This window comes from Podarcis filfolensis (genome assembly GCF_964270895.1).
Source record: "Podarcis filfolensis genome assembly, chromosome: 2".
NCBI classification, from domain to species: Eukaryota; Metazoa; Chordata; class Lepidosauria; order Squamata; family Lacertidae; genus Podarcis; species Podarcis filfolensis.
Window position 1 is genome coordinate 86,796,572 of NC_139605.1, and position 27,406 is coordinate 86,823,977.

General features: G+C 40.6%; 1 protein-coding gene across 5 annotated transcripts in view; it reads left to right on the top strand.

Annotated features, from left to right (window-relative positions):
• GAS7 (growth arrest specific 7) overlaps positions 1-21,994 on the top strand; it is a 139,530-nt gene extending 117,536 nt beyond the window's left edge. For 4 of the 5 annotated variants that reach the window (XM_083597926.1, XM_083597927.1, XM_083597929.1 and 1 more), the window contains exons 7-14: positions 349-464; positions 4,285-4,359; positions 6,719-6,797; positions 9,122-9,250; positions 9,784-9,907; positions 11,682-11,761; positions 12,278-12,376; positions 12,757-21,994. In XM_083597926.1, the coding sequence (XP_083454052.1) occupies positions 349-464; positions 4,285-4,359; positions 6,719-6,797; positions 9,122-9,250; positions 9,784-9,907; positions 11,682-11,761; positions 12,278-12,376; positions 12,757-12,870 (816 nt within the window). In that variant the 3' untranslated portion in view covers positions 12,871-21,994. The remainder of the gene's footprint in view (positions 1-348; positions 465-4,284; positions 4,360-6,718; positions 6,798-9,121; positions 9,251-9,783; positions 9,908-11,681; positions 11,762-12,277; positions 12,377-12,756) is intronic. The other variant, XR_014544297.1, reaches the window with a different exon arrangement.
• Positions 21,995-27,406: the final 5,412 nt, after the last annotated feature.

Genomic DNA, 27,406 nt, shown 5'->3' on the forward strand with positions numbered 1-27,406 from the left:
TTTCTCCCTTATATTAATACTGTCAATTCCTATTAACACAGAATCTGCTGCTGTTTAACTACCTGTTTCATATATGCCAGAGCAGCCCCTAGTGGCAATGATCTGGTATTTGCTGGAAATTCTGCTAGCTCTATTGAAGTTGTCTTTGAAGATCCGCTAGCAGCTGTTGTATTTGTTGCATTAGGCAAAAATATCCTGAATAGAATTGCCAGCTTGTGACTTGGGGGCGTTTGAGGTAATTCTTAGCCCACTTTCCAATATCTGCTGTGTGCCGGAGCTGCTAAGTGCTTTGGCACATCTTCTGACGCCTCTAGTGTGGCATATATTCTAACTGCATGTTTCCTTTAGACTGATAAGAAGGATCCTCAAGGAAACAGCACCGTCTCGGGATTTGAAATTCTTCTTCAGAAACAACTGAAAGGAAAGCAAATGCAAAAAGAGATGGCGGAATTTATTCGGGAAAGGTAACTTGGAAATTCACTTCTTCTTTCATTGGTTTCTGTCTCCATTAGTGAGACACCTGCTTCCGTTACTCCCTTAGCAAATAACTTGCTTTCACTTAAGCACACCCGGTCTTGACAATTTGGAAGGCGAATACTAGCATGGATGGGTTCCTTGGCCTGTTCTGTCTTGACTACTTTATATTCCTACAGACTACCAGCAGTATCTTATTCTCACTTTCATAAGCTCATTTATCTAAAGCTTTGCAAATGGTTTATCCAAACATGAACACACGGCATTTATATTCAGCAAAAGGATCAACAGCTAACAAGTTTTTCAATCGGCATTGTGTATGGGGTTCTGGGCCAAATTCAGCAATTTGTGGCTATGTTAGCACTGTAGAAATGCTCAGTTTTAGAAACACATGCATTCATTTTTGTGAAATTCATGTAAAATAGTATATGATATCTGCTCTTGATGTTGTGGTTCACACAGAGAAGATGCTGTATGCCTGCAGAGTTACCTGCCCTCCTTCTCATGCTTTCTGACATGCACCTCTGCCCAACACTTGTCCACAAACTTGTGTCACCGTGGCAGCAACAACACTTCATGCTTATACTGTATCTGTCATAGGTGGTTCAAAATAAGTCAAGTGAGTTAGTGTGTCTTTCTCAATAATAAGATGGTTTGAAATATTCAGTGGCTGCAGTTGTTGTTTTTATGAATTCATGAACAGTAAGAAGCTATTGAAGTGATGCACAATAAGGTAATATGGGATAAAATACCAAAGATACTGAGTCTTAAAAACAGTGAAGCCATTTTTAAAATTTGTTCAGTCAGTATTCCAGTAAACGTTCCAGTAAATGACTGGGTCACACTTCAAGGAAAGTCTTCTTAAATAAGAAGGCAGTGATAGCCACTCAGACATCAAGCAGGTGCCTAATTTCAGCTGGCAACTAATTCCAGAAGGGTCAGTTGATGGGTCTGATCCAGTTTCCCAGCCATACAATTCTGTAGCTTGGATCCTATTTTTCCTTCTGTGAAAGGAACAGAATTCACCCTCATGGAATGGGACTTTTACATCTTCTGCAGCCTGTACCCATCAAAACCTGGTCCTGGTGATTGGAAATGGTGTGGGATACGTTGCAAATGGAATAGGGAGACAGTAGAAGTCCCTTATCATGCATGAATGGAGGAGCAACATCTATATGCCCAGAGCTGCTCTTTATAACATTTGTCTATATGCCCGGAGTTGCTCTTCTTAAATGGAAGGACTTGAGAGAAGGACCTTAGATCCAGTGAAGTCTTTGGCTGACAGAAGGTGGGGAGGCGATTTTTTAAATAAATAAATAACTATCCCTATATACACACACCTGGGACCCCTTCCATGCTATTCCAGAAAGTCCCCCTACCCTCTAGAGTGGATTTTCAGAGTTCACAAGGGCTGTATTGGGGGGGGGGATGAGCAAAAATGACCTCCCCTAGTATTTTTCTGCAGGATTGTCCTGTAAACAAACAAACAGAATGCTCAAGAGATCTCTATTTTCATCCCCTGTGTCTCCAGAAATCATAAAGCTGGGTTGTCGGATTTAAGAAATTCTGGTTGCAACCTAGCAAGGCATTTAATTTTTTCATATTGTTTTATATTAGTAGAATCCCTGTATTTACTAAGGGTCCATTTTAATCTTCACTGTAGAGACTTAGGAATCATAGAAGTACAAATCCTCTTGAGTTCTCTCTACTTCACGATCTTCAGTGACTTTAGCACGTCCAGGGGTGGGGATCTTTCCTCACCCCATCCGGTCTGCCTCTGCTCTGCTAGAACATAGTTTAAATAACTCAAAATATATGCAGGACATGAAAGGAGAAGGCGCGAGAGAGAAAGATAAACGATTATTATTTATAGCTGCTCATTATTTATAACTACTCTTAGAAGAAAAAGAGCACTGTTATAAATAGCTTTCCTAATAATAATAATAGGATGGAGATTTACTTTTCTATGGCTTGCAATGGAGAACTGGAACACTGTGTTCCCAGAGTGGACTTTGCCTGGTCAGAGGACAATGAAGGCGCCACTACCATTACCCATTTCAATTGGACAGTGGTGAATTGGTAGGAAAACATTGTATTGTGCCAGTGGAAAATCTTAAGCATAAGGACAAGTGGGAATCCTTTTGACAGAGTATAGATCATCAACAAATCCACACAGCTCTTGAGCACAGAAAGTAACCTTTGGCACAAAATGGCAAATATATAAATATGTGTCCATAAATATATTACATAGCCATATCACATATCTTCCATGGAAATGGGAGAGCAGAGGCCATTCACAGCTTTACAAAAGAAACAGGAGTTTACATGGATTGACATCGTTCTCACCTCTTCTTGGAAAATGTCTTTATCAAGGGGGAAACTTGGAAAAGGCCCCCAAGCAGTTTTTATCAAATAGTACAACTCTGTTTTTGCTTGACACTGAGATGTTTGGTTTGGCTTGGTGGGGGGGGGGGTATTAAAAAAAACCACAATAGCAGTTTAGGCACCTGTCTTTTTGTCAGTGTCTTTTCTATGGGTGTATTTGACCCCTGCTTGGGAGACTATTCACTGCTCCCCACAGTGTTGGGGTGTGTGTAGGTATTTCAAATAGATACGATTTTAGCATAGTACAGAGCTCCACGATTTTAGCATAGTCCACAGACCAGAGCTGCATCAGCATCTGCCTTAAAAGGTGGATGGGGCTGCCCACCTGTCTGTCACGTAATGTAACAAATGACATCAAGTGTTTTGGTGCTTTGAAGTCCTGAAGTCAGGAAAAAAGCCTTCCTTTAGCAGTTCCTTGTTCTTTGTGAGGTGCTTTGAAGCCCTGACTTTGGCACTTCAAAGAGCAGCCAAACTGAGAAACCTTGGATGCACTCAGTGCTTTGTTTCTGTAGGTACTCAAGGGTACAGAGTATTGGCATCTTTCTTTTTCAAATGTTGTGAAAAAGTGAAAAAAGCACTGGGTGCACTAGAGAGTTTCCTCAGGTAGGAGTTCTCCCACACATCCAGACCAAGCTGGACTGAGCTCCCCACATATAATCCAATGTATGAGGGGTTCAGTCCTACTTAGCACTGAGTTTGGATGCACAACAGAGTTTCTTGCAAGGGGTGCCTTTGCCTATGGAAATTTCATTGAGGGGATGGTATGGCCAGGAGGAAGAGTGGGGGGAGCCTGAGGATTTGGAGCTAAAGGAGTCTGTGAATGATCCCAGGAGGGTGGAATTGGGGTCTCAAGAAGTGTCTGATGCCAAGGGAAGGCTAGGAGACCTGGAAGGGGAAGATTCAGACCCTGAGGAAGACCAAGCAGATTGTCAAAGGGCTACTTGTTCATCACACCTTATTTATCAGCCTGTTTGTATTGATGGGGCTATGTAGAACAATGGAATATCTCACTATGAGGAGTAGCAGAGAAAGATCCTCTTGCAGGTGGATGCTCTTGCATCATAAATACATTTTTTGACTTAAAGAAAACTGAAATCTTGCTTTGGCTTCTGGTAAGAGCTGGACTAGATTCAGCTGTTTTGACGAGTCGGAAAGAGCTGTCCAACCTGGTTTCACATACCAGGGAGGTGGAGCTGCTTTGTCCTGTTACACACAACCTATTCTTTCCATCATCATAGATATATGGGGTTGGGGTTGAAGACACAAGAATTGACCTGTATTACCTTGGTGAGGATTTTCAATAATGACTACTCAGCTTGTTGGGTTTTGCAAGTTGAGTTATACAATGTGTGAAAACATCTAGTGTAATGTGAGATACTGTTCTTCTAAATGATATATTTCTGCTGGTGTTCTTCTGTTCTCCAGGATAAAGATTGAGGAAGAATATGCCAAGAACTTGTCCAAACTATCACAAAACTCATTGGCTGCCCAGGAAGAAGGGTAAGGTCATAGTCTTAACATTGTGAGAGTGGATGAAATCCCATGTAGCTATAAAACCTGTGCCTTTACTTAAATAATTTCTCCGCTCTTTCTTGCTTTCTGTCTGGGATCGACATTGGACCCTGGGCCCACCCTGTCTGGTTTCTTACTTTGGAAATCAGCACAAGAATGAAAGGTTGTAATTTGTACTCTGAGGGGGAAGAAAAGGATCAGTTGCTCACCTATCCATTGAAAAAACGAAAAGAAAAAAAGGGTATTGATACTTCAGTAATGTGTTAAGTGTTTGGAAGTTAGAAGAGAAAGTAAGGATCCTAGAGAAATGTACCTCTTCTCTTTCCATGGAAGTTTCAATCCAGCACAGCTGTATAGCAGGCCAGCTGTCAAGTAGCAGTAAGCCATAGTTAATGGCTTATTGAGACAGAGCAGTGCACACCGCCTGATTACTCCTGCTTTGGGCCTCAACCAGTGGGAACAACCAGCCATGAATCATTGGCTTGTTGTTAGGTCCAAACTGGGATTGTGTTTTGTTTCTCTTTAATAAACCAGATCAGCAAGCCAACAACAAACAATGGCTTTATGTCGAAGAGTAGTCATGGTTTGTTAGAGTGAAACAAACCACATCTCAGGTTCAGGCTTCATGGCTTGTTTCTCCCACTAGGGGACAAGCTGGAGTGGAAGCGACTGGGCAATGTGCTCTAGCACACTGTTCAGTCCAAATGAGCCTTTAACCGTGACTTACTGTTATTTGCAAATGAGGTCAATGAGCATATATAATGCAGCCTTTTGATACGTTTCATTTTCTTGCGATGGGGATTTGACCACATGTTTTAAGTCCTTTCCAACTCAGAAATGTGATTCGCATTTTATTTTAAGTCTTTGCAGTTCCATCTATTCTAGATTCTCCGTGGCATCTGATGAGGTAGACTCTAGTCTACAAAAATATATCCCAAAATAAATGTTAGTCTTTAAATAAATTTGTTCATCTAAGGAGTCTCTACAGACCCTTTGATGTTTCTTGCCACAGAGTATAATTGAATCGCAAACATCTGATAACTTAGTTTGCTCCCTTAACAAATTCCTTGTTCCTTTTAATGTTTGTGTCCTGCTGGAGGAGAGTATATTGATTGCAGGAATTCACAGTTTATTCATTTTCTACTCTGGAGGACAAGAGGAATTTTAATGGGGCATGCCTGCATACCAAATACTGAATTGGGTTTCTGCTTGGATGCATTCAATTCCTGGTTCCAAAAGAGATGTAGGCAAAATAATTCCTGCCTTGTACAAATACTTTGGATTTCAGCATGTCCGTCTATAGTATTAAGATGGCTTTCAGACACTAGCAAACTGTCCAGTATCATTTACTTACCCTGTACATTTCTTCTGTTTCAGTGGCTATGGAACTTATTTAATTTTTGTGATATTGGGGGGGGGGGACATGTAGCAAGGCAGATTAACTTTCTTTGTCACCTGGCATTCATTACATTTATATCCTGTCTTTTTCAATGATGAAACTCATGTAAACTTCCAGCTCATTGCCTAAACTGATAGCCATTATGTTATTATTCTCTCCACTAGACTAATTCTCACAAGTTATTGGACACTTTGCTTGGAGGAGCTACTAAGAGTTTGGAAGACATGTTTGAAAAGGCTATTAAAAGAAATCACATTGTTTATTTTCTGTCACCTGAGAAAATTAATTCAATTCTCTGTGTTGTCATGGGCTCATTTCAATTGTTTGACATTTTGAGGCTTAAGAAACAAACAAACAACTCATCCAAACAGCTCCTCATTAGGTAAAACCTTCCTAAATGTAATTGGAGTCTGATGGGAGACACTCTGGATCTAATCAACATTTTATGGCTACTCTACATATTATGCTTCAATTTATGGTTAAGCTATCCCTTTTGGTATTTAAAAAGTATCAAATTACACACTCGAATCAGTAGCTGAAGAAGTCATTAGTTACCTCTGCTGAATTATTATAACTACAAGTAAGAGCACAGGTAGAAAAGTTGCTAGTTTGTCTCAAATGAATGGTAATTATGAGCCTAAACAGCACTAAGGGATTGTGAGCGTAATTTATTCCAGGGGGTGGATGGGGGAAATGGGATGAGATTTTGCTGAAAATAATTATGCTCATCTTCCTTCCCCCGAATGTGAATCTGAACATGAGTCTAGAGAGAAAAATTATGTAAGATAATTTACATTTTTTGTCTTTTGAGTTCAGCACTCTGAAATGCAACTGTTCCCATTATGTGTAGTATTTGGAATGCTACTGCTAACAGAAACGTACGTTTGTAATGATGAGAATTGGATGCTAATGAATGAGTAAATTTCTTACCCGTAACATATGTTTCAGGACGCTTGGAGAGTCTTGGTCTCAGCTGAAGAAAAGCCTGGCTGATGAAGCAGAGGTTCACCTCAAGTTTTCCTCCAAGGTAATCACTTCATAAGGAATCTTCTGTGTGGGGTTGAGACCAGCAGAACATGTTTTCTGAAAACTGGGGTGCAGTTTTACATAAAAGCTGCATTTGCGGGATTTTCATGGGTAAACTGGATAAGATGTCTGGAGAACAGAAGGATCCCAGTGAGTTGCTTTTTCCCAAAATCAGAAGCTATTTAAGCAAATGACTGTTGTGGCCCTCTAATGCTGGATGATAGGAAGCTGCCTTTCATCAGGCCAGACTGTTGTTTACTCTGGCTGGCAGTGGTCTCTTACATAATCTGTTCTGCAATCCTTTTTTTAAGTGGGGATGCCTAGGTTTGAACTTTGGACCTTCTGCACTCAAAGCATGTCCTCTGCCATTGATCTGTGGTCCCTTCATTGATTCCTAAGAAAGCACCATATGCAAACTTTAGGCATGAACCAGCCAAAATTATTTTATTATTATTATTATTATTATTATTATTATTATTATTATTATTTATTTTCCATTTTCAAAAGTTTACAAATACACATCTTACTGTCTTGTACTTGCAATACAAATACATGTCAGACTTCCCTCCCCCCATTTTGTGGTTTCTTATTTAAATTTTTAACACTGCATTTTCCACTTTACTCCATTTTTGAATTGTTCAACAATTAATCTTAATTATACTTTTAACTGCTTAAGTTAACCCTACCAATGCACTTAGTTGCATACCATGATTTTTCAAATATTCCACAAATATTCCCCACTCCTTAATAATAATAAAAAATTCTCTTGGTTTCTTAGCACACCCGTTAATTTTGCCATTTCGGCGTAATCCATCAGTATAGTCAGCCACTCTTCCATAGTTGGAACAGCATCCTCTTTCCATATCTGGGCAAATACCATTCTTGAACCAGCCAAAGTTGATCTTTTTCAAGTCCTATGAGTCAAGTCCATGGGAGAGATTAAAGCATTAAAATAGTGAAATCTGAAAGCTTTTATCATTGAATTGCACTTCCGATTAAAAATAATAAACAGCCTTATTCAAAGGTTAGCAGCTTAGAAATAAGCAGAAAAATAGGTTAGCACATTGTGGAATTATCACTTAATTGGGTGCATATCCTCTGATAGAGACAAGTTCTGCAGATAACTTTTTTCCATTTTCATCTGATAAATTTGCCAGTTTCCTTGGAATCACAGTGCTCAAGGCTGCAAGCTCAGTTAATGTGGGTGGAGTTTGGTGTATGAGTTGTGTGATTACTGCATAATATGTGTGCTGGGGGCAGTATTCAGTCTGAAAATCTGGGATGGGTAGAAATTAACTACCTTCAATGCTATCACAGCACTGCTTTAGAAAGAAAACTATTAGTTCAAGTGACCTTTTTTTCATCAGTCTGTGCCTGGAAGGAATCCACAGCAGTCCCAAGACTATTGATTCAGCTGAATAACTGCCCTTCTCATGATTAAGTTGTTAAGAGATTAGACAGCAGACAAATTTTGCCTGCTTCATGGTTTCAATTGTTGCAGACATGTTGAAATATACACTGAGTCAGTGTTTGGCTGGTTATGTAGTACACATGCATCTAAGTCATGACTTGGGGTGGAAATGTCCTTCCCCTGATTGCCTTTTTCGTTCCTGCAGTTGGTTCAGACAGAATAGGTCTGCTTTGCAGACAGTACTGATGTCGTTGTGTTTGAGACGCAAACCAGATGTGACCGGGAAATCCATGGTCAGATCTCCAGCTCTTTTCTCTCTGTTAAATTGGGATGTGCAGCATTTTGACTGGCACACCGTTGCTGAGGGGAAAGGCTATTTAACACCTTATTTTTTGAACACCCACTCCCCACCCCCACCCCACCTGCGCTTGCTAGTCCTGTTGGGGGAAATACAATACTGTTACAAGCATCTGTCTGTTTCTCTGAGGAGGGATAATAGCAGTTTCAAGGAGGAGATTTCAATCAGGAATACAGAACTTGGAGACAGGGCTAAAAATACTTTCTCCCCCGGTGCTGTTACTATTCCAATTGATGTCTGAAGTATAGTGCTCCTGCCATCCTGGAATCACCAGATGCTGCGGATAAGAAAATATTTTTAATTGTAATTGGGGTTTTTTATAAATTGTTCCATTATGGATGTATTTGCCAGCATGGACTCCTTCAGAAGGATGGGTGGGATTTAACTTGAATGAATGAATAAACAAATAAATAAAAATAGAGTGTGTCACCCACACTACGCAAACTGGAAATTTCCTATGCCATACACCTTGAAAAAATTATGGCCAAAATAGAGGTGTATCAATTATCAGCCATTAGTCCTTCCTCAACCAAATTTCCCTTGCCCTTTGTTTCAGCTCCAGGCAGAGGTGGAGAAACCCCTTCTCAACTTCCGAGAAAACTTCAAGAAAGACATGAAGAAGTATGACCATCACATTGCTGATCTGAGGAAGCAGCTGGTTAGCCGGTATGCATCCGTGGAAAAGGTAAGCCAAAGCAGTCAGATGAGTTCATTTGAGGGGGTCAGTGGGCTGCGTGAAGGTTAGGGATAACTTGGCAATGCCACCTTCAGAAACAGATGACGATAGCTTATGTTTCTTCCCCGGCCAAATCTATTTTGGTTTGAAGAAACAAGTGCATGTAGTTCATGCTTCAACTTTTTAGCATGCCCTATAGTAAGCCAAAGTAGATGACTTCTCAGACGAACATAGTGTAGATATTAATATTATTAAATGTTGTTTGCTCCAGCGTTCCTAATAATTTAATAGTTGCCACATCTGAAGAACTACTCTGAAGAGCACCTTTAATCTTTTCTGTGGTGCTAAAACTATCACACAGAAGAGGAAGAATCTCTGTGTCTCATGGTTCATGTTCCAGGTTCACGGCCTCCAACAAGGACATATGTTCCATATTGCAGTGATTAATTCTGAAAGGGGGGGAGGGATATGAAAAAGAGGAGGCAAATGGGTATTATTTTTCTGCTGAGGAGGATTTCATGGTCTTTTCTTTTTGTTTCAAGGCCCGAAAAGCATTATCGGAGAGGCAAAAGGATTTAGAGATGAAAACACAGCAGTTGGAGATAAAACTCAGCAACAAGACAGAAGAGGAAATTAAGAAGGCTAGGCGGAAGTCCACCCAAGCTGGTGAGTGAGGATAACGTGTGTTAAGAAGACAGGGAACAGTGGTGTAAAAAGAAAGTTAGGTGGAACAAAGTCCCTGCTGTTTTAGCTTAGGAGAAAACTTAAGTTTGGGAAGCACTATTTTGTGAGAGGATAAAGAGAGCACAAATGCTGACTGCCTCACTCCACTTCCCCAATGTGATGCCCTCCAGATGTTGTTGGACTACAACTTCCATCGGTCCTAGCCAGCATGGCTAATAGCCAAGGATGATAACAGTTGTGCTCCAACAGCATCTGATGGACACCAGGTTGAGGAAGGCTGACTAACTCCCTGAATGTTAAGACATTTGGTGTTGATCAGGGCTGAATTCATAACAGTTGCTTCCTTCTGGTTAGATTGCAAATATTTACTACAGACATCCCAAGGTTTAGGTGCTATTGATAAGTTCCAGGATTTAGCTTCTTTCCCCCCACAGAGGACCACTGTTACTTACATCTGAAAGACAAGAGGAGGAAATGTATGTAGAGCAATTAAGGAAAAGTGACCAATTATGGAGGTCTTTGTAATGCTGGAAGAGTCAGACAAGAGTTTAGTATATCAAATTGTCAACACTCCTTGAAGCTGGTTAGTTCAGTGATGTGACTTTCTGTGATTAAATTTGTCCATTTCCTCTCTGTTTCCTTGTATTTATGTTAAATATGTGACTAGCAGAAAGTAGCGCTGGAGGTGCTCTCTACATTCAACACTTCGTGATTCCATGTAAATTGCATTTTATAAAAAACATACTCTCTGATTTGTACACTAGATGGCAGGAGAGATATTCACTACTACTTGACTCAAAAACCTTGCTTTAAAAAATCATATGATTTAAAAACAGCATTAGCCTGGGTCTGCTCCTGCATTTGTTCTGCTTGAAAACAATATTCGAGGTTTCAGGTAGTAGCAGCATTAGAATGATCCATGCTGAAACTGATAAGAGGAGCAGCTTTTCCTGCTGCTTACCAGCATGCTGCAACGTGAGGGTAGCAGTGAGGGTTAGGCTGGGGCGCTTGATTGGCTCTACTCATATGACATCACTGCTGCCCTGCTGCACCTCTGCACCATTCTGGTACATGGAAGCAATTCTGCTGTGAGGAGATCAGGTATATGGTTCCTCTTCTCCCCCCCGGACAGCTACTCCTGGCCAGTAAATAGAGTTTAACAAAGGGAAGCCATAAAACAAGCATGGATTGCCCATTTGACATAGCAAATAAATATCCAAGGCTTGGGACAAAAACTCCATTTTGTTTCCTCACTGAACTGTAATTTTGTTTCTCAGTCCAATTGAAATTGAAATTTCAAAAAGTGGGAAACAATATTTTTCCCTTTGTTCCATGACACAGTTTCTGAATATTTTCATGACTCTTGGCCTCTGTGGCCAGGGAGACTTGGGGAGATTTCCTTGAAGGGAGAGGAGGACATACCTGGGAGGTAGGAAATCACTGGACTGGTTTCTTTCTCAGTGTTTGTCTTACAAAAATGCTCCATTGTGAGGCATGCTGTCCAGCTGGATGAGCCCGTGGTTTGTGTTTGACAACTATGCTTCACTCCTATTAATAAGGATGGAGAGATCACCACTCACTTCTCTCCTAATGAGTTTGATTTAACTACACTACATTCTCTTTGGTCTTAACACCTTGCATGTAGAAACTTGTAGATAACTGCACTTTCACTTCTAAGTAACCTTTAGGGCGAGTGAGTGGGCTTGCAAAAAAAAAAAGTTACTCACTGTTCTTTGCTTTGCTTTGTGTGTTGCAGGAGATGACCTCATGCGCTGTGTGGATCTGTATAATCAAGCCCAGTCAAAGTGGTTTGAAGAAATGGTGACCACCTCTCTGGTATGTCATGTAGGGTCTCTCCATGTTATGCTTGCAAAACTTCAGTGATAAGTGCCCATCTGGTAAACGTTATCAAAAGTTCAGCCCATGCCTGATCTTGCCACAACATTCTCAGGTCCAACTCTGGGCGGCTTCCAGCATATATAAAAACATAGCAAAACATTAAACCTTAAAAAGCTATCTTGGCAAATTCAGCATACATTGTGTATGCAACAGTTTTTCTGGTCTGTGCACTGTTACAGTGGCCCCTGCATTCTGAGAGGGCTCATTACAGAGACTATCGATTGGGTATTCATAGTAGGAGCTGTGGTAGCAGGTAAAGCCCTCATCTGCTTCAGCTCTTGTTTGATCCATGCTCTCATTTTGGATGGATTCTTTAGAGAACAATAGTGAAGTTCTTAGTCACTAAGAAATTCTAGGTGGTTCACATAAAGCAATCTCACCTTTAATTTGATGTTCAAGTATACTGCCTTATCCCCCATCTTTTAATGAAAATCTTTTATTGTTTCCTTTCAGGAGCTTGAGAGGCTAGAGGTGGAGAGAGTGGAGATGATTCGGCAGCACCTTTGTCAATATACGCAGTTGCGGCACGAGACAGATATGTTCAACCAAAGCGTGAGTCTGCTTGGCTTTTTCTCCTTTCTGAAGCAGTATTTCAGCAGGCCCTTGTAAACCCAAGGCCTTAGAGTTGCACTGAGCCCGCCAAACTCTTGCCCTCCAGTGTAGACAATGGCATAAGTACCACAGCTGACTTGAAAAAACAAACGATCTGTTAAAACGCATTGGCCTCCTTGATGTAATATCTGTGGTCTGCTCTTCTTTCAAAATGGTACCCTTGGAATAGCTCAAGGAAATGTTTTCTGAGCACGGTGAGGAAACAAATCTGAAGAACTGGGAGAAGGAGGTGGGGAAGTGGTTCAGTTTTGCTAGGGGGTCTCATGAAGCATTCCCTTATGCTCTTATGGTAACACTGCTGTTGTTTCTGTGTCTTTTAGACAGTAGAACCCGTGGATCAGTTGCTTCAGAAAGTGGATCCAGCCAAAGACAGGGAACTGTGGGTAAAAGAACACAAAACCGGTAATATCAGACCCGTGGATATGGAGATATAGACTGCTCTTACTGGTTGTAAGTGGTGGGCTCCTTGTCCCAGCCATGTTCGAGAGAGTTCTGTAAAGCCTCAGGAGTAGGGAAAAGAGAGACGTTCTGCTGTCAGCTTCCTTATATATTTATTATTGCCTGTAGGGACTATTTCTGTCATGTTTGATCATTATTTCATTTCCTGTTGTGCTTTGCCTTAAACATCGAACATTCCAGGTTTGAGAAGCCACGCTTTATACTTCCTTTCAAAAATGGGCTGTCAGCAGCCAAGCAGTTGCCGCACCCGTGATAAGCTGCAGGGGTTGTTTTCTGGTACAAAGAGAGTTTTGCTATTCAATTGTGATTGACTATCTCATGCTACTCCCCTTGCATGATGCTCTGTTTGTACAGCAATGCTAAGACACAATATGCCTCTGCCAAACAAACGAGACTGGTGAATTTGAACACGACTCTGGAAGGAGTGAGATCTTCCTGAATATTGCCACTTAATTGTATGGAAAGGAGGGGGGGTTTGAGGAAAACGCTCCTGTCCTCCCTTTACAATTTATGAAATGGCATTCATAAAGCTAACCTACCTCACAGGGGTGTTGTGAGGATAACAGTAAAGCCTGTACAATATGTATTTTTTAACAAATCCTGACTCCCATGACTGCAGACTGCTTTTGTTAGGCCATCTGTGAAATTGTGTCTTTTTCAGTACAAAAGAAAATGAGGTAATAGGTCTGGTGACCTTATGAAAAGGTTGGTCCTTCTTTATATACCCTCTCAGGTACTCACTGACTGTAGTCCACAAGCCACTTACTCTGAATGGGTGGGATTCATCTAATAAACCCTATCAGTGGAAGCAGGAGGGCTTCTGTTTTACAGCAGGGCTTTCCCCCCTTCTCTTCCTCCTGCACCCCCCAAAATTTGGTTCTTGGGAGGCAGGAGGGCCCCCCAGAACAACATGGTGGGAGGGGGGATTGTTCCATCTGGCAAGCTGATATGCTTGTGTAGGCAGAACATTTGTAACAGCGTGACAATGAATCCCACCCATGGTCTCCTTGACTTTGCCAGGGACAATTCCTGAGGAAATGTTCTGAGAATTGCACACATTTATCAGCACTCTCCAGAAGAAAATAATGTCCTCCATTGAATAGATAATAAGGCTACAGTGATTAGGACCCTGATGCTGTAGTCTTCAAAGAAGTTTTTGAATGCTTCCCTTGAAAGATTGTAGCCAAATCAAATTAATTAAGGCATTGCTTGAGCTTTACTTTCCACCAAATAACTTACGAGTTTACAGACTATATAGATGGCAGAACTTCCTAGCTAATGTGTCTTACCTCAAACATGAGTTACCCAAAAGGTGATTTATCCAATTGCCACAGCAACATTCAAGTGGGACCTGCTCTTTGGGGAGGATTTAACAGGCCTTTGGCTCCTGAACTCCTCCATCATGGCAGCCATTTTAAAACAAGGAATTCAGTCTGTGTTAAATCTTTTCAGAAGACCGAGTTCCATGTAGCTCCCAACATGCTGTGATAGCCAAAAATCAACACAAGTAAATTAGAAACGATTGTATAAATCCAGCCAAATATGCATTCTGAAGCTAATATTCTGAAGTGCAGCTCTTTTCGTGAATGACGATGACCCAATTGATCCTGAGGTCCCAAATGTTGAGAACTGTTGGAGAAGAACCACGGTGTTCTTTGTCCCTCTTTTTTCTTCATTTGTCTTGCCTTGTCTTGCCTTGGTATTTATACAGAACAAATATTTCCCCTCTGAGTTTATCAGATCTCTCTTCGTTCCTCATACTGCCAAGTGTTTTGTTTGATCAGCTGTCATAAGCAAATGTGAGGAGCAGATAGCCCTTTATGTCCTTCCTGAGTATTCCAATATTCTTTTTACTGGAATGCCTAAGTCTGTACTATGACTAGATTTCTCATAATCGCTGAATAAATGTTTTTATTTTTTGAATGATGATAGGTGTTGCAGATAAGTGGAGTTCCATGAGCTCACTTTGGCCTGGGTGGGTTGAGGTGTAGGTGGGAGAGGAGACATTTGTTTTGTTTGGTGCTGTCAAGCAAACTATCCCAGTAAGTTATAACACAACTTCAGCTAATTTGATCATTCTTGCGTACTCTTCCCTTGCTTTACTTCCAGTGAAATATCATTTTTTCCCCTCTTTCTGTGTAACATCAGGTTTCTAATAGGAAACACATTTCATCTTTCCCCCCCAAGAAACTGACCATCAAGGTTGCAAAAAGAACGATTTATCCTGTTGGTATGTGTGGGGAAATTGAGACTTGGACACATCCCAGCATTAAAAAGATTTCCAAGGCATCCGTTCAATTCTTCTTCCTGTTTTGAAAACCAGAGTCATATTTCCATATTCTGTGCATCCTGCAACCAGCTTGCCATTGTCTGGAGCATCCCTCACTTGCCTTTTCCTGGCCTTCTCACTTGTCACTGTTTAGCAGTCTGCTCCCTGCATGATATAGACCTTGTCCTCTCATTTTCCTTCACGTGCGTTCTCAGGTATCAGCCAACATAAGTGAAACTGCCCACACAAATTGTGAAAAATAACAGACCATCTCTCAAAATATATTTTAAGCCATTGCTCCATAAATACTCAACAGCACCTGACAGATTTTGTTCTCGTGTGTCTGCTGCTTTGCACCAAATAAGAATTGTCTCATTTTTCTATGTTCTGTAGTGACCTACCCATTTATCCTCCCTCTCCATGTTTCTGGTGTCTTTCTCCTTTTTTCTTCAGAGTCTGGAGGTATCACACTGCACTCTGCTCTACCAATTTTACTTTGAGGAGCCGCCTCATTTAAAGCAAGCTCTCCCAGACATTGCTAAAGATTATATACTGATTTAGAAGTCTCTTTTTATAATGTGGCAGATCTATAAGGTAATTGGTAATGTGCTTGTGCTAGGTTTGTTTGTCTATTTTGCTATCTTTATATACTAGATACCTTTTTCTTCAGGGCTGATACAGCCTGTTCGCACTTTAAAATTTCTGTCTTGCACCAAGTGGCACCCATTGAGTTCTAAGATTTGAGTGGCCGGTTCCATTAGGTTCAAGCCATTAGTACTACCCTCTAACATCCTCATTTCTCCTTCCTTGTTCTCCTTAAAGCTCTCTTTTGCCATGTAATGTAGATATAGGTGGCTTCAAACAGAGGAAGGGGCAAGCAGAGTGGGAGAAGGGGTTGTTGAGCCCTTTCCTTGCCCCTGATTTGCAAATCCTGAATAGACAGTTGGCAAGGAACAGATTGAATGGCCTCTTTCTTTGCTCTTCTGGTTCTTTGCATAACCTGATGCAATGGATGGTTGCTTTTCATGACTTAAGAAAGCCTTTCGGGGGAAACAATCACAGCATTACGCCCAACCATTTCACCATAACCGGACAGCCATTTTATGTGTAACATGTTTCTACTCAGGCTTGTCCTCAGAAACTTTCTTTGCTGTACTGCTTTATGATTTGTGCTTCGTTCTCATCTAAACTTATGGGCTCAAAACTTAAAAGGAGAGAGCTGTTCAAATGATAATGCTCTTTTAAAAGGAGACCAACAAAAAAAGTTCAGCATGCCAATTTTGTGATGTTCTTTCTCTTTAATTGAAGTTCAAAACCTCATTGCCTCTGTTGAACTCCTGTGCCATCTCAGTGTTCTCACTGGATGTCCTTGCTTTCCGGGTGCTATTGATCACATTCCTACTATTTATATATTTTAAAAAATGACATTTGTTATATGACTTGCAGTCATGAGATGGTTCGCAAGTGTCATTCACGCTTCAGGTTCTTCTTTTATATCAGTTCATATTTAACTTGAATTTTCATTAGATTAGCCATTCATGGACAGCCAATTTTTGTTGCATCTGTTTTCTAGCTGCTTAATCTCAATGTCATTTTAACACACAGTGCTCATGGCTTATACACTTGCCAACACTCAACAATATGAAATAAGTCCTAACTGATTTGTTCAGTTTTCCAGTTTCACATAGGAGAGTTTTATTGCTCTATGGGGATGTCTTTCTAACATCTCCAGTTTCTTTTCTGGAAAAGGTGTGTTCTAAGAGATAATCAGCTTAAAATAAAATAAACACTCCTAAGCACAGTTTGGGGACTTAACAAATCTGCAAGCCATCGGGCAGTTACTATAACAGGAACTCTGAGCATATCCAGATGCAAATCTGTGTTTTTCAGTACAAAAGAAAATGAGGTAATAGGTCTGGTGACCTTACGAAAGGCTTGGTCCTTTTTTATATACCCTCTCAGGTACTCACTGACTGTAGTCCACAAGCCACTTACTCTGAATGGGTGGGATTCATTTAATAAACCCTATCAGTAGAAGCCCTGCCTTTACAGCAGGGCTTCCCACCCCCCAGCTCCTCCTCCTGCACCCCCAAAATTTGGTTCTTGGGAGGCAGGAGGGCGCCCCAGAACAACACGGTGGGAGGGGGGGATTGTTCCAACTGGGAAGCCGATCTGGAAATCCTTGATCTGATGGGATGCTGTAATTGAATACAGCCCAGTAAGTTAAAAGATGATCCATAGTTTATGAATAAAACCTAAGCACGGTGCTTGTCTTCCATGCCAGACATCCTTGTGTAGCCATCTGCTGCTGCTGTATTTCACACACACACCCTTTGTTCTGCTGGGGCACCTGTCTCTTCATAATTGTTGTAGAATCTCATTGACTTTATTCAGGGACATACCAGTTTTGTATGCCACCTGTTCCTAAGACATAGCTTTACTCTCGCTGCTAGATGTAATCTTTTACAGAACAAATCTATGCATTTACTCAGAAGTAAGCCCTTTGTAAAGTAGGGCTTACTCCATAGTATTATTGTTTTATTAAGGTTGCAATGTTTTCATAAACACAAGGCCTCCTAAGCAAGACCTGCTAAATCCCTGCTTCAATGCCTGCCCTGGTGTTTTTAGGCATTCAGGACTATTCCGTATGCTTTCAGAGTATATCGTCCATAAGCTCAATTTTGTGAACTGTGGAGAAGCTCAAGTTCTCTACAGTCATCCTTCTATTTTTGATTTCCCCACCCCCTTCCCTCCCCTACAGCAGGGATGAAGTCACTATTAAAATTCTGAATTCCTTCTCATACATCTGTTGTTCTGTTGTGTATTTTTTCCTACATCCAGTTCAGAATTTTGCCAGCTGCCCTGCCTCTGTATAGTGTGAAATGGGAAGGGAAAGCAAATTTTTCTGCTATTTTCTGTCACAGACAATGCAGGCTTGTTCTAGGCTTTGCTTAGCAATGCTACTTGGGCTGCCTTCACAGCTGCATTCTGATCCAGTGTTCCATTATTAGCAAGGCTCTGATGTGAAAACAGCACAGAAGTGCCATCGTAAGGATGGCTATGAGCACAAAAGGGCTTACATTTCCATCTTTAAAAGGTGGGAGTAGGGGGAAATGTGACAGGTGAGCATAAGGGCACGAGCCTGAGAATACAAGGACGAAAGAACATCTGATGAAACGAGCAGGCAACCATTTTGAAAGGAGCGGGGGGGCAAAATGATTCTTAAAACTTCGTGTAGATTTAGCTTGCACAGCTACATGGCATGAGACACTCGGGATACTGATAACTGATCTAAGTTTGTTTGGCAGTTGCTGATCGTAAGATCCCTTTTTATTCCCCCCCTTTTTTTTTTGCTTACAAATTAATTCAGCAGACCTCCAGAATTTAGAGGCTGACTAGGCTATTACTATACGATACAGTGGGGCATAGGGAAGTGTAGCACAGATGTATCCATGATGCCCAGATTTGTTATCAAGCAGGGAAATAACAAAATACGCATCTTGCAAGGATTTTCGCCCCCATAGCTGCAACAACAGTTATGGAGGTGGGATCAAAAATCTAAAATAATCCCTCATTGGGAAGTGTTGAGTGGGAAGCTTCTACACATGGTACATATTTCCATTAGAAACTAATAGTGATTTCGTCGTGCTAGTTTAAAAGTGATATCTTCTTCCAAAGAGCCCTGGAAAATATAGTTGGGTGAAATTATGGCGAATTCTCTGTTAGAGCTATATCTAGTCGTCACCTCAGAAGTACAGTTCCCAGGCTTACCTAGGAAGAGCAAATGACGACTGTCAGAGAGGGTGAAATCTGTAGTGCAGATATGGCTTTGATTTAGGAGTGTCAGTACTTGTGTATATAATGTGGATAAAGATATGTGAATAGTGTAAATAAGTAGACTTTGTCCAGTCCAATACCTTGAGCTCAGTATGTCTCCAACAGTGAACATTCGTTGGTTGCATGAACTCGGAACTGATTGTGCTCTATCAGTACTTGCACCAAAGGTGTTGTCGCTCAGATCCTGTCCGTAAATCACAATACCTAGTAACTAAGATGTGTTACAGTGGATTTTTTTTTAACCTCAAAGGCATAGCATGCAGTTGCATTTGGCAGGCAAAAACTTAAAAGGTTCCCAGCAATTTGACTAGTGTACACGCTCACATTTAGCATTATGTAACCATACACTGTGCCTGGAGGTGGCACTGCATGTATTTTACATTTTGCTGATCTTGCATGGGGTTCTCCTGCTTGACTTTTGTGTGACTCTTGTTTCCTTCACTTTTCGTATAAGCAAGTCAACCAATGTGTTTGTAGAACTAATGGTTGTGTACGTCTGTTAAGGTGATGTTTTGAGAATCTTGCGGCCTTTGTTCATTGCGGAGCAAGACAATAGTTCTTTTATCCCATAATTGGTATGAAACAAAGAACACTGCACCCCAAAACTTGACATTCCCATATGACTGGGACTTCAACCTACATGGCAGTGAGTCTTCCTGATGTTTAGTTTGATGTGCATTCATTCTGTGCCCACTCATACATGCTTCGGAATACTTCGCTGTGGTCTAATTTCAGACAACAATTTTTGTCAGATTTCCAAGTTGGGGTTTTGTCCCTACGCCTCCTGAAAACCCTCCACCTGCTATCAGGATTGGTACAGATACTTTTTGAAAAAAGTCGATTTAGGTAACGACAATTTCTTTTTAAGTGCTTGGAAATTTACTTTACAGCAAGCCTGTCTTGAGCCTCTGCTGTGTATTCTACATAATTCATTGTGATATGGTGGCTCCTTTCTATGATATGTTCTCTGCTCAGCTGTCTTGGTTTGTTTATGGTGTGATCCAGAAAACCAATGGATCTTGCCGATACTTTCTTAGTCCTTACGCACTCCACGGTGCCAAATACTGTTGAAATCTAGCTAAATGCTCTTATTCTAACGTTTGGACCATGTAAAAATAAAAAAATAAGAAGAACCTTATTTGGAGGGGCGGCGGCAGGAAGGCCAATGTTTTGGAAGCATAGAGAATTGGAAATGAATAGAAAATTCCCCCCCCAACTTATATTAAGTTGAAATATCTCGGATAAAGTTGGTTTTAATCTAGAAGGGATGTAAAGAACAGACATATTTTCAGTTGTGTTCAAATACTCAATCTGGGATACTTTTTTGGGGGGGGTGTTATTTTCCTTTGCTGCTCTTATCACAAGCAAACTCCAGCAAGATCTTGCTGTAAGTCTAAAGCACAACCAGTTTGGGCATTTTGAATAAACAACAGCAAAATAATATTTTAGAGATTACAAATCCACCTCAGATTATTAGATTTTACAGTTCTGAACTCATAGTCCACTCTTAATATAGTCCACTTTTAATATAGAATTTTTTACAGTATTAATGCTAGTGGAAAATCACATAACACTCCTTGAAAAAGTGGTGCAGGGCCTTTTTTGCCCTAGATTGTGCCAGGTTTTGAGCGAGTGCCCAGTAACATTTAAGCAGACCGATTCCAAGTTTGGCAGCATTCGTTTCAAACCGATGTTCTTCTCTAGTGGTTCTGTTACATAAGCATTGCAAGTGAAGAGGATGCTTTTAATGGAAATTGTAATGAACCTTTTGGATGTTTGGGGTTTGTAGACAGTAGTAATTTCACTCTGTCAATATTTTTAAATCGGTTGACCCTAATGTGCATTGAATACGGTTAGCAGAAAAACTCAAGACTAACTTCAGTGTTTGAGTACCCAATTCATCATGTCTATGTAGTAGCAATAATGTTTATTGCAGAGCAAGGAAGTGAAGGTGGCTACAATCTAATGAATAGCAAAGTGAATTGGTTGCAATCAATGGAGCTTGCAGTTTATGCATGTTTACTCAGAAGGAAGTTTTCCCAAGATATGTGCATAGGATTGCAGCCTTAAACATCCTTAACTGTGATTGTTGACTTTGATTTCTGGCAAATATATCCTTGTGTTCCTTTCCAAAATTGGTGTACACTGAAATTTCTGTTACCTGTATTTGGTTGTCTATTTTCCCAGTGAATCTGAATTCACTGTGTGTCTCCCATGTCAGAGTAGCCTTATGAAAGCAACACTCCCTGTTATCAAAACTTGTGTTTCCAAACACTGTAGGCTTATCACAGGCTATATGGATAAGCAAATTCACAATGTATTTCTTTTTACCATCCATGAGTAAATTGAAAGTGCACAATTCAGTTTTGCAGATATAATAGATTTGGAGGGCAGATCTGGCCAGCAACTAGCTCTCCCCAAAACAGTTTTTTTAAAAAAAGAGATTTTTAAAAATGGCATTGCTTATCTCGTCTTTTTATCCTGTACCTTTTACTAAACACTTTCTAAATTTTTACAGTCAAATGTGTCCTCTACCAGCAGTAATGGCTTTGAACTTTGTAATAATACTTAGCTGCAGATTTTTGGGCTGACTAGACATTTAAAAACTTAATTCTACTGTAAGCTCTGTGTATCAATAACAGCAGTGAGCCTTTAATCATTGTGAAAACTGTTAATGTGGCTTTTTTGTCCCATGCAATTGTATGACTAAAACACTGCAGCTGAAGAGGTAAATAAATACTCGTTAAAATTTAAGGGCCTTGTTGTCAGTTCAGGTATGTCTCCTAAATGTTAATATCACTGGAGTTGCACTGATTTACCCCATTTACAGATCTAGCCCTTAAATGTTGAAGGTATTTGCTATACATTTTCCCCCGTCTTATGTACAAACATTTCCATAAACTTTGTACTTTCCTCTATTTTAGCAAGTTTGTATTATGCACTTGAAAAGCTTTGTCTCATCTCATGTAAAATAAACTGTACAGTCCATTAAATGCTGTGTTACTGAACTGTTATTTTCACTAATAAGCAGCAGGATTTCTGTGACCACACTCGAATTAATCCACATGATTATGTACATGCGTACATCAGTACATAGAAAAGGATTAACATGCATCGGGATGCAAGGAGGCAGAATTTCAATGAATAGGAACAGGCTCACCCTCTTGGACCCTATTGAGTCAATTGCTATAACGATACCCCTTAACCATCTTCCGTGGTGACACTGCGACACAGCAGAAAGCATGCGATCAGCTCCTTTTTTCCTGTTACGCTGACCCAGTGGTGTCACAAAATAAGATGTTGAGGTCATAGAATCATAGAGTTGCAGAGTTGGAAGGAACCTAAAGGCAGGCTTTATTTCACTCAGGTCCCCAATATGTCAGTGCAGGAATCACAGCTAAAGAATCCCTGTCAAATGGCCATCCAACTTCGGTTAAAAAAGACCTCCAAGGAAAGACAGCCATTGGTCTGAAATCTCTGGCACCTTAAAAAGTGACTGCTGTTTCCTTGCAAAGGCGTCTTTGTTCATCAAAACTTGACCCTGCCTATAATGCTCCAAGGGAAGGCGCCACCCCAGCGTTGAGAACTATTGTACAGAAAACTCAGAAAACAGAAATCCACGGTAAAGAAAACTTCCTTTTCCTGTCACATAGAAACATGTTTCAGTGTCATTTCACATTACAGTGTCATCTGCAAAACCCACCTATACTTGATGTACACATTGCCTAGTAGTTCATCTATATTTTGGGTATTTTAGTAGGCATTCCATAGACCCACCTGGTTAACAATGTATTAGGGTTTCTTCGGGGGGTGGGGGGGTGAATAAAAACTGCTACCAGCCCTGTGAGTAGGTTTTAACTAGCAGCAGTTTCTAGAGCAACCAGGAAGCCAAGGGCCGGCTCAGCAGAGGATATTCTTGTTCTGCTTTACCTCAGAAGTTCTTAAAGGTAGATTGTTGCCTCAGACATGAGTTGTTACTCATAGAAACAGTGGTATTCACTGGTCGGGTGGAAAGCATGGAGACCGACAGTAAGTGGAACCAGAGCCAATGACCAGTAGAGTCATCATATTATAGTTTTGCCACCATCTGCCTCCCTGCTGAGTTTTACAGAGAATGACATTTCTTGGACTGGGTAGTTTTTGTTTTTATTATGTATTTTGTGTTTTCATATCCTGTTTTTATGTTGCAACCACTGTGAGACCTGCAGGTATAGGACAGTATACAAATTTTAATACTAATAACAATAATAATAATAACAAGGCAGCAAATCAGTAAATAACACAGCAGCTGTGCTTCTGTAGAGTATTACCTTGAAATTAAATGGATTATGAAGTTGCAGTGGGAAAAGGATGTAAGGTAAGAAGTCTCTCTCTCTCTGTGTGTGTGTGTGTGTGTGTGTGTGTGTGTGTCTGTCTGTCTGTCTGTCTGTCTGTGTCTATGCGTGCACGCAAGACTTCCTCCGGCTTACAGCCAATTATTCCAAACTGGCAATTCTGAAGTAAATTCCTTAGCAGCCTCTGCGTTTTGTCAAATATTCTCTCAAACAGAGAGTCTGAAGAAGGAGTCTTCTGCCCTTCAAAAACTGGGAGTAATTGCTCTTCCGATTATTATATTTGCTATGGGGATTGGTACCCTGACACTGAGTTTCTTACCCGGTGGCTTCATTGTCTGTTACAATTCACAGTGTCAGTTGGGAGCCATCATGTAGTGACCACGATTCACATTAAATAGTGTTCAACAGCAGGGGACGGAGAACTCATTTTGCAATGGCCAAGACTCATGTGGTGAATTCTAATTGAGGATATGGCTGGGTAGGAGACATTTACTAGGGGAAGACTGGTCCCTAAGGTGCAGAAAGCCATCCACAGCTTCCTGATAGGATTTGCTATTAAACTGCTCAGCTAAAAAGGCAGGATGACAAAGAGCAGCTTAATTTGCCACACTGGAACTGGGACGGTTGAAGGTCAGTCACAGATACTGATTTAGAACTAGACTCCAGAGTATAGGCTGGCGGGGCTGTGGTGGGGACAAGTGGGGCACTGGCCCATGGTCCAAACTTTCTGAGGAGCCCAGAGATCCACTGGCTGCTTCTAGGACCCCAGGCAATTGTACATAGAGCTGCTGCTACATCAGAGCAACCAGCAAACATTTGCTACACAGATGTTTCCAGAAGCTTCCAATAACCTGAGGTAGATAATTTTAGCAATTGCAATATTGGGTTGCTCTGCTTCTCTTCTGAGTGTTACAAAGGAGAATTCAAAACATGTCTAAAGTATTACTCTTCTGCATTCATGTTCTCCAGTTTGAATCATCCTCGATATATGGCATTACTAGAAGTAATTACAAATTGTCTTCTCACCCTCACCAGTACTGAGTAAAACCTTCTTTCATTTACTGTTGTACACTGGGACAGCTTTTATATTTCTTTAAAAACAGCCCTTTCAGTATGTTTATACCAAAGTTGCAGATTCCTGTGGAATTAGACAACACTTCTTTCTGTTTGTAATAATTTTACTTTTTCCATGCATGTCATTTAAGGTATGCACTTCTAACTTCAGTTTGACTTTTTGTGCCCTGCTTTCTAACTTTGCAAACCAAATGCTCCATCTTCTGAAGATTCAGTATAAGTAAATTGTAACTCTGTTTACAGATCCATGACTTGATTTTGGCATTAGAGATAAATTATGCCTCTTACTTTTAAGGAATTGTTTGTGGAAGGATGCCTAAATTACTCCTTCTAGTATAATTTGTTTACTTGTTTGGCCTTGGTGACCTCATGTTGATTGTAGTAGCCTCATAGCAATGATAGACTTGAGGTGCCAAAAACATCCTAGAGACTATGTCCCAGTCAAAGATAAAATACTGTGTCCCTTCAGATGCAGCCACATGGTCCAGGCTGGTTCATATGAGGAGATCCCTGAGGTTACATAGAGCGCAAAATGAGTCAATTTTCAGTTTTATGTGCTGATTTTTTATCTTTGCAGTCTGAATTAATCAAACTAGGCAGTAAAAGTCATCAGACTCTGCTTAGAAGATTGTTGATTACTACAATCAAGTAGAACTTTTTTTAAAAATGTGAATATGGTTTGCAAAATGTTATCTTGGTTCCTGAGCCATCAATTGGCTCTGGGAAATTTTCAAATCCTGAATTTGTACAAAATTTAGAATTTGTGTGATATTTCAGTTTTATGCAGGAATTATCTTTTATTTTACAGCACTTTGTTTTGCAAGTGTTTTTACACTTAATAATACAAATAACAATAATAAATAGTTTTCTGAAGTACCGGTAATATGTTGCATGGGAAAGCTTTTACCTTAGGTATCATATTTGGTATCTTTGATGGCTTTACTTACATGGATTCAGTTGTTATGTCACTTGGCCTGCCATGGAAGTCCTTTTTGGTGGTATCCTATGATAGCATATGCTCTTGGAAGAGTTACATACATCATAGAAAGGCACCAGAGTTGGGTGGATCTGGGGCTGTAAAATGGGCTGCATTCCATAAGACCATGGTACTGTTTCATAAAGGTCATTGTGTGAAGACCTGTATGACACAGTATATGGCACTTCATGCAATTTTCTATACAGAAGTCACTTCCATGTGGGAAATTCATCTTTTGTGAAGTCTTGCAGGTGATATGCAAAGCAAATAAAATCAAGGTTGTCCCCCCCTTTTATTATTCTTGCTCTGAGTAGTAAAGAGCAATTTTAAAGACCTAAAGTGTTCTTGGTGCAGATTGTATCTAGTCCATGAGTCAGAGTAAAGAGGACACCCTAAAATACATAGAATGCAAAATGAGGCTGTTATGTGCTGGTTTTGTACCTGTTTCCTTAAAGGATATATCTGCTATGGGATGATATAAAGAGAAATGAGTGCACCATTTTATTTTCTTGAAAAATGAATGAGATGGATGGTTGTTTGATTTGGATAGGTGGAGCCCTCGCTCTAACAAGATAAACATCATCAGTCTAGTTCATGGATAAATAACAGCAGTTTCGAAGATTAAAACTGCTGATTTATACAGTTGCAGTTTTTTTTCTACCGTACAGTCTGCAATCAGTTGAAGTAGCCCAAAATATTATTTTCACCTGGCCTCTTGGATTTGATTATATAAGGTCACTTGATTTCCCAACTCCAACCCCTCCCAATAAACAGGGAAAGATTACAGATGCATGAGAAAGCAAAAATGCAGCTCGCCAGAGAGTCTAACAGCTTCTGCTAAAGTAGCAGTGTGGAACTTGTGACCCTCTGCAGATTGTTGGACTTCAACCCCAGTCCCTATGGAATCAGCACAATCATCTATCTAGTACAGCAGGAGCAGGGGATCTGCCTCCCCCCAATTATTGGACTACAGCTCCCTATAGTGGCTGCAGCTGATGAGAGTTGGAAGATACCCGTTTTCTGACTCCCATATTACAGCACCTGTTTCACTCTGTGACCAAGCAGATGCCTCCCTCAGGCCCACAACACACACACACACACACACACACACAGAGAGAGAGAGAGAGAGAGAGAGAGAGAGAGAGAGAGAGAGAGAGAGTTGCCTTCCTCCCCCAACAACTAGCATTTTATGACATGCCGCAGTGCTGCTGAAGATGGATGTTCCACTTAGCCAGCATGACTGTCAGACATTGATAGCCTTGGTCTCTGTGAATTTGTCTAATCTCTTTTAAAGCCATCTAAGCTGCTTGCCATCCCATCTCATAGCAGTGAACGCCATAGATGAACTTTACATTGTGTACTTCCTTTTGCTTGTCTTGATCTTTTTGCTAATCAATTTTATTGTGTCAGCTCATTTTACCCATCTTTGAAACTTGTTTGCATTAAATCTTATTTGCCTCCTGCCCCTACATTTACCTAGTTTGGAAAGTCCCTCTTGGAGCCTTTTGTAGTCTGCTTTGGTTTTCCCCATCCTGAATAATTTGATGTCATCCTTAACTTTCTCCCTAGTCATCACAGACTTGTTTATGAGCAAACTGAATAGCACCAGATAGGGGTAGCTGAGGGGCAGCAGCAGGCTCGCCAGCGGCAGCCGATCCCACATTGATCTTTATTTCCCCCTTGTTCCTGATGTAGATCTGCAATCGCCCCTTCTTCCAAGGAGGGATGCCATTTTGGGTTTTGCCTCAGGTGCCAAAAAGTATTGGGCTGGCCCTGCCAGATACAGTACTGATAATCAGCTATTGTTTTCTTGCCTTCATTGAGAACTGTCCATCTGCTCCTGCCTTCCGTTCTTTAACCAATTACTAACCCATAAGAAACCTCATATTTTTATTCTATGACTACTAAGCATACTCAGGAGCCTTAATGAGGGACATTGTAAAATGCTTGTATCAAAATAATACACTTTCCCTTTATCCCAGCAATCACGTATTCTACATTCTAATCAGACTGGCACAGTT